This window comes from Callithrix jacchus, chromosome 9 (assembly GCF_049354715.1).
Source record: "Callithrix jacchus isolate 240 chromosome 9, calJac240_pri, whole genome shotgun sequence".
NCBI classification, from domain to species: domain Eukaryota; kingdom Metazoa; phylum Chordata; class Mammalia; order Primates; family Cebidae; genus Callithrix; species Callithrix jacchus.
In genome coordinates, this window is record NC_133510.1 from 10,232,790 (window position 1) to 10,249,166 (window position 16,377).

The 16,377-nt window shown below is 44.6% G+C and overlaps 1 protein-coding gene across 1 annotated transcript in view; it reads right to left on the reverse strand.

Moving 5' to 3' along the window:
- The window catches only part of FAM234B (family with sequence similarity 234 member B), a 37,652-nt gene that overhangs the window by 4,398 nt on the left and 16,877 nt on the right, over positions 1-16,377 (reverse strand). The window contains exons 4-11 of the mRNA XM_002752123.6: positions 15,885-16,073; positions 14,633-14,763; positions 10,309-10,456; positions 9,817-9,958; positions 8,672-8,815; positions 8,416-8,497; positions 5,256-5,411; positions 760-877 (exon numbers count right to left, since the gene is read on the reverse strand). Coding sequence (XP_002752169.4) covers positions 760-877; positions 5,256-5,411; positions 8,416-8,497; positions 8,672-8,815; positions 9,817-9,958; positions 10,309-10,456; positions 14,633-14,763; positions 15,885-16,073 — 1,110 coding nt within the window. The remainder of the gene's footprint in view (positions 1-759; positions 878-5,255; positions 5,412-8,415; positions 8,498-8,671; positions 8,816-9,816; positions 9,959-10,308; positions 10,457-14,632; positions 14,764-15,884; positions 16,074-16,377) is intronic.

Consider the following 16,377-nt stretch of genomic DNA (forward strand, 5'->3'; position numbering starts at 1 on the left):
CCTGCCAACAGGAACAGCAGACTCCATGAGGCAAAGAATCACTGAGAAGGAGATACCAGACAGCCTAGACCAGCAGGCAGCAGAGGCTGCGATCCCAGTGCTTTGGTTTCCTGAGTTGCGGGTCTCCCACATTGGATCCCATTTTGTTTACAGTGTTATTTAGACAGATAAGTGAAGTAGAAGAACACTTCCAAAATGTTAATAGTGGTTATGACTGGCCAGATTATGGCCAGTTTTCTTTCTTCCTTTGATTTTTTCCCTTTCTCCAATTTCTATGCAATGTTCACAGTTACTATTCAAAAAAAAAGGTTTTCACTAAATCAATGCCCTGGCAAAACACACTCTATCTCCATCATGTCCTCCACAGTTAATTCCAAATCCTAATCTCCAGGAGGGTCAGGAAACTAGTCTTATTTGTAGTCCCAGCACCTGGCACAGTGCCTGGCATACAGCTGATGCTCAATTAATGTCTGCTGAAGGAGTGGCTACATGAATCATCACCTTACAGACCCTTTGGAATGGGACGCACTTCCACCTCCACATTCAGAGCATATGGGTTCTCACCCCGCAAGCATGGTGCTTCCACCCAGAAGGAGGATTCCAGCAAAGCCGGAGGCACCAGGGGCACCAGGGAAAGTGCCCTGCTGTCATCTGAGAAGCACACATCCTTCCCTGGGTGGGGCAATGGTCTCTTCACACAGTCAGCACATACGCTCTCACCATCTGCGTACACAGACTCCTGCTGGCACCAGGACTCACCCTCTGAAGCTGTCACTGTGCCGGTGGTGTTGGCCAGATCCAGAAGGATGGAGGGGAACGCGGGATGCAGTAGGTAAAGGTGGTGAAGGCCAGGTGGCTCAGTTCCTAGGATGATACCCTGACAATGAGCCGCAAAGAAGAAAGAGCAGAGGTAACTCTACATTCCCACACATGGCAGTCCTCAGATGAAAAATCAGAGGAGAAAATGGTGATTACTCATTCTTCTCGGAGGCTAATACCTGATCCTAACTACAAGAATGTGTTTCAAAGAAACTCCCATATACAAGAGACATATTTCAAAGAGCTCAAAACACTAATTACTAACTCTTTCAAACCACTATCTACAGCTGGAAAAAGCTTTCTCCCTTGTAAGAAAAGAAAGGCTGGACATAGTGGCTCATGCCTGTAATCCCAGTACTTTGAGAGGCTGAGGTGGGCAGATCACCTAAGGTCAGGAATTCGAGATCATCCTGGCCAACATGGTGAAACCCCATCTCTACTAAAAATACAAAAAAAAAAAAAAATGGCCACGGTGGCGCCTGCCTGTAGTCCCACCTACTCAGGAGGCTGAGGAAGGAGAATTGCTTGAACCCAGAAGGCGGAGGTTACAGTGTGCTGAGATCGCATCACTGCACTCCAGCCCGGATGACAGAGCAAGACTCGGTCAAAAGAAAAAGAAGAAAGAAAGCAAAGAAAAGCAAGAAAGAAAAGAAAAAAAGAAAGGAAAGGAAAGAAAGAAAGGAAGGAGAAAAAGAAACGCAATGTGTATGACCCAAGAGAGGAATCTGACATGGAGACTTCTCAGTCTTCTCCCCATGGAAGTGCTGGGATCCTGGTTCATCCCTTGCAGCGGATGGGGCTTTGTGGAGTTGTAATCTATTTATGAAAACAGAGTGAGCCAAAGATATTTCCTTTCACTGGGTGTCGAAGCCAATGGCAAGCATCAGACTAAAAATTATAAAAATCTTATCTGTTCCTGAAATGAATGGGATGTTGACCAGACCAAGGCAAATCATCAATTACAAAACACAAGTTCCAAGGCCTGAGTGTCAGTCTTCAAACTCTCTACAGCAGCAGAAATGCACACTGGGACCATCTTTGTCAGTGTGACTTCTGTGCAGGGACACGACTTGAGAATTGGCAGGTCATGAGTGTGCAGCCATGCAGTTGTTAAAGCACAGAAGTACACCCATGGGTTAGCAAGTGGCTGCTCTCCAGAGCCTCCCAAGTGCCTCTCCTCCTCTGGGACTACCCTGGGCCTCCTGCAGTAGAGGAAATGGAAGCTCTGAGGGATGAATATTACCCCTGCTTCCATATCACAGCATGGGAAGAAGCCCCTAAGTGAGGAGAAGTGTGAGCAGGAAACTCACAACCTCACCCTCACCACATGCCCACAAAGCAGAAGAGGGCACTTTCCACACACCCTTAGGATCCCAGGTATGAAGGGACAGATCTCCAGCCCAGCTAACGTGACAAGAAAATAGCCAAACACCTTCCTCACTGCCTACGGAATGAAGCACAAATCCCTTAGCACAAAAACCACAGTCTTATACCATTTAACCAAAATATGCCTTTTCCAGACTGAGCTGCAATGACTCATCTGTCCACCTCATGCTACAGTCTGATCATTAACCTAAATCCACGCTTCACCTTACTCTGCCTAAGCATTGTCAATCTTATTTGCCCCTCAGACTGTCTAACCATCCTCTCTACCCATCTCCACACATGAAAACACTTCTCGTCCTTAGGTGCCCACCTTGAATGCCCCCTCTTTGAGGGAAAGCGCTCTTATCACCCCAGACAAAATTAACACCTCCTTTCTTTTGTGCTTCCATGTAAACTTCTTAGTTGTACCTATTTAATTCTATTAAAGCATTTGTAACATGGCTTTGCTTTGTAGTTATTTATAGAAGACTACATTTGAGACTTTGTCCAATACCCTCATTTTATTATACAAGGGAAAAAAAGTTCGTGGAAATGCAGATTATGAAAAAAACCATGCATGAACTTCAAAATTTCTTTGCACCTAAGTAAACTCATACTAACTTGTTATAACATGCCTGAACGGGAGTTAGTCTGAGGCAGCCAGAAGGGTGAGGCGTCAGTTTGAAAAGAGCCCCTAACAGAGTGAGAAGAATTCTGCCAAAACATTGAAGCCAGAACACGCATCAAATTTATGATGAATGTTGGGTGGAAGAAGGTGAAATCATTGATGCTTTATGACAAATGTGTGGTGACGACGCCCCAGAGAAATCAGCAGCTTAGAAGTGGATAACTCATTTTAATGAGGGACAAAACGATGTCAGAGATTAAACCCACAATGGCAGCCCATCCTCATCAATTTGTGAGAAAAAAAATTAATCTTGTTCATGCCCTAACTGAAGAGGACCAGTGATTAAGAGCACAAACAACAGCCACCATGGAAGAAACCTAACGTGGTTCAGCTTACATAATTCTGGTTGAAAAATTAAAGCTGAGCAAACTTTCCACCGGAGGGTGGCAAAACAGTTGGCCCGTATTAGCTGCAGACAAGAGCAGGGCTTTCGGTGGAAATTTTAAACAAGTGGGATCAAGGCCCTGGAGCATTTCTTTGAAGATCTGTATCAGGAGATGAGACGTGGCCTTACCAGTATGCTCCCGAAGACAAAGCACATCGAAGCAGTGACTTCCAAGAGGTGGTCATTTCAAAGTGGCCCAGTCAAAGAAACAGTAGAATGGCCAAGAGCAGAAGTCATGGCAATATTTTTGAGGGATGCCCAAGGCATTTTGCTTATTGACTTTAGGGCTAAAGAATGATAACATCTCTGTAATCCCAGCACTTTGGGAGGCTGAGGAGGGCAGATCACCTGAGGTCGGGAGTTCGAGACCAGTCTGACCAACATGAAGAAACCCCATCTCTACTAAAAATACAAAATTCACTGGGCATGGTGACACATGACTGGAATCCCAGCTACTCAGGAGGCAGAGGCAGGAGAATCGCTTGAACCCAGGACGCAGAGGTTGTGGTGACCTGAGATCGTACCATTGCACTCCAGCCTGGGCAACAAGAACAAAACTCCATCTCAAAAAAAAAAAAGAATGATAACATCTGCTTAAAATGAGAGTGCTTGAGAAAGCCAAAGCTTCAGCAGAAAAACACCAGGGAGCACTTCACCACAATAACGTTCCTACTCACTCCTCTTATCAATCAAGGGAATTTTGTGTTTCAATGGGAAATCATGAGGCATCCACCTTACACTTCTGATGTAGCTCCTTGTGACTTTCTTTAGTTTCCTAACCTTAAAAAAATCTTTGAAGGGCGTTCATGTTTCTTCAGCTTATAATACAAAAAAAGACTGCGTTGACATGGTTAAGTCCCCAGGACGCTCAGTTCTTTAGGGATAGACTAAATGGCTGGTATCAGTGGTTCCAAAAGTGTCTTGAACTTGATGGAGCTTATGTTGAGAAATAAAGTTCATTTTTTTTATATTCTAATTCCACTTTTCCATAAACTTTCTGAAGTCCCCTCATATTCAGGGGAGGAAGTTAAAATGTCAGATAATTGCCCATGGTCACCTGTTAGGACATATCAGAGTTAGAAATACGATCTAGATTTTAGGTAAATCTGATCCTCAAGTGAGTGAATATATTAGCATCTTCATTAATGGATAAAGACAATGAGGCTCAGAAAAGGTGCGTGACTTGTTGGCTGAGCTCGGTTGATGAATTCAGGATCCTGCCTCCATCAGTTTCCCCCCATTATCCGTGGACCATCTGTCTTATCTAGAGGGCCAAGACTATTTTCAGTTTATCCTTAGGTTCCTACAGAGATCACAGTGCCTGGCACTCAAAAAGTGCTGAGTCAAGATGTGTTTCACTGAACTAAGTCAGGGTGAGTCTTACTAAAAACTCCCAAGTACCTATTACAGGTGGCACCCTGTCTCATCAACCCCATGCAAATACTGCAGTGTAACATTTAAGACTTTCTAAAATCTGCCTTCTAGGTGTCAGACCTTCTGTCCCATAATTCCCTAAATGACCTCTCAGTTTTATCTGGTCAATGTCCCTCTCCAACTGCTGGCCACCCTCCCCCATCCCCGTTCCTTCAGTCTCAGAGCACATGCCTCAAAGCCCAGCCTTACCCTTCCATGAAATTCTCTCAGCCCACTCCAGACCAGTCAAAATGATTTATCCTCTTCAACAACGGCAGCATATATTAACTACCTGTAAATTTGGATCTAGTATCTTGGAAGGACTTATTCTTTATTCAGCCTCCCACTATCAGTAGCCAGCAGTTAGGGAGGGGACTGTTGTCCGCATTCACGTTCTCTGCTGACAGGCAAAGGTGTGGTTCAGGAGGACACAGGGTTCCTGCTTTTCTCCAGCAAGTGCTAACTTGTCTCTACCCCAACCCCTTAGAAAGTGATGGGTCAAATAACATGTCCAGAATGCAGTCAGCCCTGCACAGCAGCTGCTGTCTGACAAAATGAAAAAGGGACCCTCTCAGGCTCACTCACAGAATTGGGAGATGCAGGTGACAGCCCTTCGGCCCAGAAGAGGAAGACAGACTTCTGGTCTGAAGTAACTGCTGAGGTGGCTGGCGTTTCTTTCATGTGACATGGAGCACTGTAACTCCAAATAACGGAGCCAGAGTCACCATCCACGACCATCATCTACAAAAGAGAAGACAGAGAGTGAACATGGTCAGATCTCAAAAAAACAGCAGGCCCAGAAAATGCACAGGTATTCAAGTAACACAAATGTTAACAGGTTAAGCTCTTAAGATGCAGGCAAACTGGGTGCTCAGAGAGCGTGAACAATGGCTAAGGAGCAGGACCTAAGCTTCCGCAGCCCTTGTCCCCATTTAATAGAGTTTCAAGAACTGCAAAGTTTTCAAGTGGGAAAGGGACACTGAAATCATGTAGTCCACCCCATTTTACAGGTGAGGAAAGGAGCTCTGAGATACAGGAAGTGATGCGGAGACAGGGACTGTCCACGTTTAGGACAGTCCTCAGACAGAGGGCAGCCCCTCTGCAGATGCCCACAGCAGCCACTCAGGAAACGATGCCCCGTGAACACTGTCCTCGGGCACGATGTTCCCAGCTTTATGGATCTGACTCCTGGTGTCATGGCATGTGGAGCTAGGGAAGTCTCAAATTTAAAGCAGCGCCATTTAAACAGGCAAATAATAATAATAATATTATTAATAATCCAAGAGGGAATTCATTGCCTAGTTGTATTTCTCAAAGGATAATGATGAAGGGGTTCAAATTTATAATCCTGGCAACACTTATATCTGCTCTTCACCCTAAATGCCTCACAAATCTAGAGCCTCTCATTCACCAAAATCTCCAAGAAGCTCCCCAGTTTCCTCCAGCCCAAGCATCCTTGCTCTCTCCTGCTCGGCGTCTCCATGCTTCTGAAAGTGGAGGACCTAACCTCTTTGGACAATCACTTGCCCTATTCTTCCAGGCTCCTGAATCCTGCCTTTCTCTGCCTATGCTCAGACTCTGCATCACACAAGTTCCTGGAACCAGCCTGGCAGAGACAAAATCTTCTGAACCAGCAGAGAAGGAAAAACAGACAAGCAGTTTAATCTCAGCACTTTGGGAGGCCAAGGTGGGCAGATCACATGGTTAGGAGTTCAAGACCAGTCTGGCCAACATAGTGAAACCCCATCTCTACTAAAAATACAAAAAATTAGCCAGGTATGGTGGTGTGCATCTGTAATCCCAGCTATTTGGGAGGCTAAGGCAGGAGAACCGTGTGAACCCGGGAGGCGGAGGTTGCAGTGAGCCAAGATTGCACCATTGCCCTCCAGCCCAGGTGACAGTGCAAGACTCCATCTCAAAAAAAAAAAGAAAAATTCCCTTTGGCAGTCTTCTGCCAAAAACTTTTATCTACTCAAACACATTATTTCATTTAACTGTCACAATTACCCTATGAAGGCAGGTAATATTACCCCTGTTTTATAAATGTAGAAACTACAGCTAGGCAAGATTAGGTCATATGCCCAAGGTCTCCAGTAAGTAGTGGTGCCAGGATTAAAACCCAGAGCTGAAACTCTCAGCATCTCCACCTTCGACCTACTATTACCTACTATACACCCTTCTTCCGTTAGCCTCCCAGCACCAGTGAAATTCCAATCTGTATTGGAAATTCCTTTCGATTATACACAGGCATTGGCTTTTCGTACACAACACTGCCGGAAGTCTCTCCCCAACATGATGTTTTTATCACTGTATCTGTCCTCTGCCCATTACCACACAGCCCTATGGCCTCCAGCGCCTCCTCCAGATTCTACAGCTGAGCTTTAGGGGCCCTCGGTAAGCTGACCTCATTCTCATCTCTCTGGTGGGAGTGCACCTCAGCCCACACTTCCCTATCCATTCAGCAAACCTTTGCTCTGCCCTCATAATTCTCCACATACAGCCCCTGACCAACATGAGGCATCTCTTGCCTCCCTGGCCCTCCAGCTCGCCGCACTCTGTCTGCTCCCTGTGCCCCGGTGGGCCCTGTGCAAACCTTCACAACAGCACGTTCTACCATGTGGTAGAGCTCGGTGGTGACTTTGTCTCCATTAACTTTGTGTCTCCAGCATTCAGCACGGAAGTTGGCACACATTAGAGGTGATGATAAAGTGTTTGTTGAATTCTTTTTCTCTCTCAGGAAACAGTGTGCAATATATAGAGATAGATATTATTTCACCGTGAAAATAAATGAAAATGCAAGATCAATTATAATTCTGCTGTAATGTTAAAAGAAATGAAAGTCATCTATCCAATCTATCCAAGCTGCATCTATACAAGTTGCATATTCTCACAATATGCAACTTCATGTAATATCAAAAAGATCTACTCAGTGTCCTTAGAACACGCTCTATCCTTTCTGTCTCTGGGCCTCTGGTGTTGGCACCCCTGACCTGGCATGTTTTCCTGTCCACATAAAGACAGTTCAGCTTTTAAAAGCCCTGGTTGGCCAGATGCAGTGGCTCATGCCTGTAATCCCAGCACTTTGGGAGGCCAAGGCAGGCAGATCACCTGAGGTCAAGTGTTCCAGACCAGCCTAACCAACATGGAGAAAACCCATCTCTACTAAAAATACAAAATTAGCTGGGCATGGTGGCTCACGCCTGTAATCCCAGCTACTCAAGAAGCTGAGGCAGGAGAATCACTTGAACCTAGGAGTTGGACGTTGCGGTGAGCCGAGATCACATCATTGCACTCCAATCTGGGCAACAAGAGCGAAACTCCTTCTCGAAAAAAGGAAAAAGCCCTGCTTATATTTCCCTCCTTTATAAGGTCTTCCATAAAAACTCAGTCACCACAGGCTTCTCTGAAATCTTAGGTATAGCTGTGTGCTAAAGCGTTACATTTCTTTATACCTGCCTTTCCCCACCAAGAGATTTCAGAAGGCTCCGACTGCCTAACTGTAAGCTAGGGATCCAGAACAAGAAACTCCTATACAGGAAGGAGATTATCCTAGAAAGACTTCCAGTGCTACAGATTTTAGCACAGAACTGAGTTCTCATTTTATCCACTCAGTGAGGCTTTGAGTTCTTTGAAAGCAGAGATGATATTTTAGGTTCTTTTTATTCCCCACTGTGCACAGCAGAAGGCTGGACACAAAGTGCATACTTTACATATGCTTTGACTGATCTGAGGCCCAAAGTTTTACCTTTTTCATCCCGACTCCATCCTGTATCTGCAGAAGGAAGTCTAACGTCTGATCATCAGTGAAATACCCAGGAGTAGGCTGGCTGCAAATAAGGACAAAGTGAGAAATCAATAGCAAAAAACAGGAAGACGAAGAACTCTCCCTCCCTTCCCTTGCAGTGGCCCCAGATATAAGAATTGCAAGCAATTGTTCTGGACAACTTTTAAACATGGGAAAGTGGATAAACCGCAAACACGAGGAAAAGCACACTGCAAACCTGTGCAGGCCTTGAAGGCTCGATGTCCAGTAAGGTGTAAGATTCTGCCCCCGAAGCAGCACAAGGCCTTGTCTGGTTGTAATCAGAAGGTTGCTGCAGTTGGAATCTGGTGCCTTCACCATCTGGAGTAGCTCAACACCATCACTGGGTTAAATAAGACCCCAACAGTCAGTCTCTGGCTTGGACGAGATTTTTGAGCCATTTATTTTTGGCTTCTTCCCCTCAGCATACATACACCTGTGTACACTCTTGTATTCATGCCTCACCATGATCTCGTCAAGTGGGACACACTGCTGTTTCAGTGGAATCTCATTTTCTTGACCTTAGAATCCAATGACCCCAGAAAATTCCATACAAGTTCAAAAGGAACTTAAAGGAAAAGTGGTCCAGTGCAATATCTCTCACACGGGACACTCTGGGAAAGGCAACAGAGACAAGGATAATTATAGGGAGGGCAGACAGAGACCTGGACAGGAGGCCAGAGGTTGTCAACGAGCTTGAGTAGCAGCCCATGACATATACTTCGCTGAATTAGTTCTTACTCGGTGCCACCGGGACTTTTCTGTTTAATAGCTGTCAAAATTGCCAAAACATGATACTCCCTAAGAAAACGCTAGAAAATGATTTGGAATTTCTGGCAGAAAAGAACAAAACAAGTATTAGCCAGGCTTGGATTTAAATGGGTAAAGTCCCCAGCATGTGACAAACTACATGATTCTAGTTAATAAATAAATAAAAATAAAAAATAAGATTTCATGGATGCTATCCTTGTTTCTTTCAAAATGATGCTTCAACTAAGAAAAATACAGGAAAAGAGGAGGTCAGATCCTTCAGCACAGTTTCACAAACAGCTAGATAAGTCTCTCTCCCTCGGCGCTCTGACTCAGCCCTAAGTATCCTTCCTTGCATCCTACCTGAGGAATGATCACACATGGTCACCAACACATAGATATCAATGCATTACAGTATCAAGATAAGAAAACTGCTAACTCATGTTAACCAGATCAGAAGATGGTAAATTCAGATTAGCACTGTTTCCCCCAAACCTCTACCCACATATTCACCAGCCCAACCCAACCAAACTTAGAAACTCAAAGACACGTGAGTTCACAGGAGATCTCACTGTGACCAAAGGTCTGCCCTACCTGTAAACGTCAATGAGCTCAGACAGGTTGATGGATCTTCGCTTCTCCCATTCTGGCTCTTCTATCTGCAGAGAAGGTGGTGAGCTGTCTCGATTTTGGGCCTGAACAAAAATGTCCCGCAGGGCGACAGCCTGTATATTTCCTAGCACCACAGGAAGAACCAACACTGAGAAGTTGAATTTAACAGAACTGTCCCAAGGTGAGGATCTGAGCAAGAGACACAGACCAGATGTGTCTAACAGAGCCTGCCCAGACTGGACAACATGGAATAAACGGGGAGGTGATTAAGTGGGTGCTGGACAAGCGTCTTCCCTTTAGAAGAGGCAGCAAGCAGAGTCAACAGCCTGTGATGGGTGGGGGAGAGTGAGAGGTCCCTGCATTAGAAGGCTATGGGAAGCTCAGGAGTTCCTGAGCTTTCACTCTGTCTCACAAGGAAGGTCTCATCTCATACGCCAGTGGGGAACAGTAGCAAAAACTAGCCTTGCTTCTTACCAAAGCCAAACAGGATGTAGACGGCCCCATTTGTCGTGATGTAAACCTGAGGACCAATCAGATTCCCAACTCCCACGATGTTGTACTTCACAGGTCGGCCCAATGGACGTCCTGTCCGGCCAGACACCAGCAGAAAGCACAGATCTGGCTGGGGAAGTAAGAGAAGGGGGTGGAGTCAATAGAAACCCTATGGTTTCCTAATCAAATGGCTTCTCCAGACAGTCACTGCCTCCTCATTAGCCACGGGTTCAGAAACACTTCCCCAAGCTGGGAAGCACCAAGCCAAATCTGCTTCGCTTTATTCCGCTGCGAGTAAGCAAGAGAAGCAAATGATCCATTGCCTCACTAGAGCCAGGCCAAGGCCATCTTCAAAGCACCTCAGACAGTCTCTCCAAAGCACAATTGTTGCTTGCTGAACAGTCTCCTGAGGCACAGAATTCTAGCCTACAGCTAAACATAGGATGGCTGGCCCCTGGGTCTTTACTTCCATACCTAGAAATCCCCAGAAATATTCGGTTCCAGGTAGAATCAATCCAGGCAATGCTCTCCCATCAGAACGTTAGATGTCTGGCCTGGACACCGTCAACGTTACTCTCAAGGAGGGATCAGCAAACTTTTTCTGTGAGGGGCCAAATGGTATATATTTGAGGCTTTGCCAGCTAGATGATCTCTGTAGAAACTACTCTACTCTGAGGTTCCAGTGTGAAAGCAGTCATAAACGATATGTAAATGAATGGGTGTGGGTGTGTTCCATTAAAAATCTATTTACAAAAACAAGTAGTGGGCCAAATTTAACCTACAGGCCACAGTTGCCAACCTCAGCTCTAGGGGATTTTCTTTTGGGGATAGAGTCATCAGTTAAGAAATATGAGGATTTTACTGATATCCTGACTTCAATAAAGCTTTTGATAAAGTTTATCATCATGAACTCTAAGGACAAGATGAAGAAATGTGGTTTGCAGGCTGGGCGCGGTGGCTCACGCCTGTAATCCCAGCACTTTGGGAGGCCGAGGCGGGTGGATCACGAGGTCAAGAGATCGAGACCATCCTGGTCAACAAGGTGAAACCCTGTCTCTACTAAAAATACAAAAATTAGCTGGGTATGGTGGCGCGCACCTGTAGTCCCAGCTACTCGCGAGGCTGAGGCAGGAGAATTGCCTGAACCCAGAAGGCGGAGATTGCAGTGAGCCGAGATTGCGCCATTGTACTCCAGTCTGGGTAACAAGAGCGAAACTCCGTCTCAAAAAAAAAAAAAAAAAATGTGTTTTGCAGTGTACCATGAAAAGCTACTTATGGGATCAATACTAACCTAGAGGGTGGCTTTTAGAGGAATGTCATAGCACTCTACTATTGCCCCATTCCTATTAAACATTCTTATCAAAGACTTGAAAGAACAGAATTCAAGTTTATCACAAAGCTGAGAGGGATAGCGAATATGGCATATGACAAACTCAAAATTCAAGAAAACCTGAGGCTGGAAGATGAGTCAAAATCTGTCAGAAAAAAAAAAAAACTGGCCTATGAATAAAGGTGCTTTAATTAGTACCTACGTTAGATACTGCAACCGATTGCAAACAAAAAGCAAATCTTAGGAATGCTACTACGATCTTTGGCTGCAAAAACAGAAATAGAGTCTACGTCAAAATAAGTAACAATTCCCTTAGGTTGATATAATTGGTTAGACCACAAATAAAATGATGTTTTTAGATATAAGTACCACATTTTAAAAGCAATTTGGACAAACCAGAATGCAAAGGGGATCGGGCGCAGTGGCTCACGCCTGTAATCCCAGCAATTTTGGAGGCAGAGGTGGGCAGATCACAAGGTCAGGAGTTCAAGACCAGCCTCACCAACCTGGTAAAACTCATCTCTACTAAAAATACGAAAATTAGCCAAGCATGGTGGTGTGTGCCTGTAATCCCAGCTACTCAGGAGGCTGAGGCAGGATAATTGCTTGAACTCAGAAGGCAGAGGTTGCAGTGAGCCAAGATTGCACCACTGTACTCTAGCCTGGGTGACAGAGCAAGACTCCATCTCAAAAAATAAACAAATAAAATAAAATAAAAAGAAAGAGGGATATTTAGCCTTGAGGAGGAAGCTTAGAGGGACCAGGCTAATGGTTAGAGGGCTTTCCTATGGAAAGAGGATTAGACTCATTCAGGGTAGCTCTATGGGAATGAGGCTGGAATAATGAGGGGAAGCTATGAGAAAGCAGATTTCTTTCTGCTTAGGACAGAATTTCTGGAGCTGGCCCAAAAATGAAATGGACTGCCTCACAAATTAGTGTTATTCTCATCAGCTTGGGCGCGCCAAGAGAGTAGGGATGCCAGTATATCTGGAACGCTGAACCAGAGATCAAAACACGGTGCAAGGTTAATCAGATGGTCTTCAAGGTCCCTTCCCACTAATGTTCTAGACCACATCAGTTCTTCTAATCCCCAATCAGGTCCAGTTCTCCAAGCCCACTTCACTCTAAATCCAGATCAACAAATGCAATCACTCTAAGTCATAGAGACAGATTTCCTTCCTTGTGATGAGAGTCCTCCATCTCAGGAGCTAATACAAGTTCCTCAGGTAACTTGTTGCTAATACAGAGGTCAGTACAAAGATGAAGCTGCTGCGCTACATACCCAGTGGCTCTGCAAAGTTTCCCAGAACTGTCTACCACTTTTCAAGCAGAACAGAGACTATGCCCTAGCTGTACCCTATTGTGAAAACAAGTAAATTCTGTAAGGCAAGATGGGCGATACACTGAGTAGAGACCAACACAAAGGGCACGGAGTAACAGCGGACAAGCCGCTTCCTCCAGTGGAGACCTCCTTACTATGGAGGGTCCCCAAGGGCCTGAGCCACTATCCCACCAACCACCACCAGCTAATAAGCAGCCAGATAGGGTGGTGAGACCACGATTTCTAAACTTGATCACGATATAAAAACTTGTTCAAAGGCTGTTCCTCGCCATATGTTCCCCTTCAGAGAACTGCTCCCTGATGGAAGTAATAACTCAAATTTTCCCTGGTCCCCAATCTCTTTATTCACAATGGCTGGGATAAAAAAGATTACATGAATAATTCCTGAATTCTTGGTTCAGGTCCACTTTGAGACCAACTGGCTAAAGAAAATGAACACAAAGTACCCTTAAAACTTCAAAAGCTTAAAACTAAGTAGGCTTCAGAAATTTAGCTCATTCTAGATCTCTCCTTTATCTTGCAAATGTCAGGGAGAGTTTAATGTGCTAGAGCAGTACTCCTCAAAACTCATGGCTGACGGGGCACTCTGACTTTCGGGGACTGTTGGCAGAAAGCCACAAAATCTTAACAGATTTCATTCCATTCCACGTAATTTTACCTTCAGAAATTACAACTCCTCTCCATATATGCAACACAAAGATCACAAACGCAAACACAAGGTCTACTAAAATTAAAATATGTTAGCAAATGAAGCGAAATTAGGCGTATTCACATTTTCCCACAAATATTCTCAGCCGATTGCTTGACTCTTTTGTGCACAAGCATTTCCCCAGCAGACACACTAGGAAGTCTGAGGAAAAAATCTTAGAGGAACTTCAACAAAAGCTCTGACAAACAGTTCTAGAATAAACACTTAAAACTGAGTCCATCCTGTTCATTAATTTATTCCTCCCTGTGATTTGGGGGAAGGACTACTCTTACTTCATCTGTGGCCACAGTAATTACTTCCAGCACACTGAAGTTCCTGCGAAGCATAATTTAGGACCATCATTCAAAGGTCACTGTCCTGAATCAAAGTCTGCCTTGTCACAGCCTAGATGACAATATATCTTTCTTTGGTCATTGTTGTTATTATTGCTTGACTTAGATTTTTTCCTGTAAATCTTTTATGGACTTTGTATCAGCCTGTTCTATTGTTTTATAACTGACATAAAATGTACATATATATGTATATAATATAGTAAAACTAAAAATACATATACACAGTAAAAAATAAGCACTAGCTCTAATTTTCATAACAATTATATATGTAGATATAACATGCCCTTTTTACACATGAAGAAACCAGAACTTGGACAGGCTCCGTGACTTGCCCAAGGCCGCAGAGATATAAAGTGGTAGAGGTGGAATTTACACACAGACCTATCTGACTCTAAAGCTCCACTCCTCTCCAGGGGAAATAGACTCATAAAGGTCATGTATTCACTTAACCTCACAAGGAGAATTTACTTAAACCTAAGCTCTGGTAAAAAGAACATTTCAAACAGCATTTACAACAGCAACATGAGGAGGTGAGACAACTAAAATGGAAGCATTCCCCATAAGAAACGAAAACCATTTAACAGAGGTCACACCTGCAATTCCCCAATGGTCAGAAGCACTAGGTCTCGAACGCCATCTTCATCCAAGTCTGGCAGCACCACGACTGGGGCAGCCAAGGTACCGTTGGACAAGTAGTTTGGGTTTAAAGTCCAGATGGCTTTCCCTGTGGAAGGACACATAGTTTAAAATCCAAATGGCTTTCCCTAGGGAAGGACACATAGGCTGGTCACTATGACAGCTTCCTGCTGCTGGAAAAGGCAGATGCCATGTTCCCAGACCAGACAAGAGAAACACAACAGGCTGAGTGACAAATAGCAACTCCTACCTACTTATTTCCTTTAGTTTTTGTCTCACTGAGGAGGAGGGAGCAGGGAGTGTGATCTGAATCCTCATGTATCCAGCTAACAAATCCATGTAGTAATTTCTCACCTAGATTTTTTTTAGATAAAATGGAGGTGCTAACTCCTTTCCAACAAAGAAGGGCTCCCTTGCCTGGGCTGAGGGAACTGATCTGTTAGAGGTTATAACAACTATTAAGGAACCACCCAGGGGCAGCTGACCAGACCACTCTCCTTGCTTCTCCCACATGGTCACATAAGTAAGCACCACAGCATCATCAAAAGTTTTCAAGATGGATTCAGTTCTACAGTTAACTCAAATCGTAGTTTTTTTCACTCAGAAGCACCCCATGATCAATCGCCAACCTCTAAACCTGGGAAGGATGTTATTTATTCAGCTCTACGTGAGCACACAGCTTGGCGGTACCAAGCCTATGAGCTGTGAACTTAGGATTCTGTAGGAGCTTCACGGCATGGGATTCTTTTTCATTCCCTTTGTCCTGTATGTCTAAATGCAATAAAAACCTAAAAAGTCCAGTCAGCAAGCCTCAACAAACCTTTACTTCTTCACTGACATTTTTTTTTAAGTAGTTAATGCCCAATTTACACATGGATCCGTGTATATCAAATATGAAGAGCCAAAATTCAGTTGTCTTTTGTACAAAGAACAGAGTCGGGAGACTATTTACACACGAAAGTCCTCAGGGTAGTTTCTGTTTGGGTAATTCGGTTCAGCCCCATCCTATCACCAGACAGGTTGAACCATGGATCTGTTTACTCAATCTGCCCAAACCTTCTCTCTCATTTCCCTTAATAACCACCTTCCAGAGCAGGAAATCAGACTTTCCACCACGTGAGAGTCAAAAGGTCTCCTACTCAGCAGGTAATTCTAATCCAAAATTATGGCTCATAGATGCGAAGTGCTTATGTGGTAAATGGTCTTTACCTGACGATGCATTGAATGCGCTGAGCATCTTGTGTGTCCCTGTCACAAGGCAGATGGCTTCGGCCAAGTTTCCTGGTATCAGCTTCAAACATGTGATATCTCGGGCCTCCTCGGGGAGAAGAGTAGACCACAGTGTGCTGCCATTCATCCCCGAAAGGCACACAAGATTAGCAGCTGGCCTTGAGACACCTAAAAGCACACAGAGAGATAAAAAAGGAAAGCAGGCAGGGGAGATAAGAGGCAGAGATGAACAAGAGGCCAGAAAACCGCAAGTGGACGTTGGTAAGGCAGCAACCACACTTGTGCATCCAGCTCGCTCCCACACTTCTGACAGCAAGGTGTGAACACAGAGTGCCTGTCATCTCTGCTTAACACGCTTCTCATGTAAGACAAGAGCTGTGGCCTCCTCTACGCTGTCGAACACATCTCCACTTCTGCACCTTTCCCAACACTTCTCTTTACACGTCTGCCACCTCAGCCCAACTAAATGGTG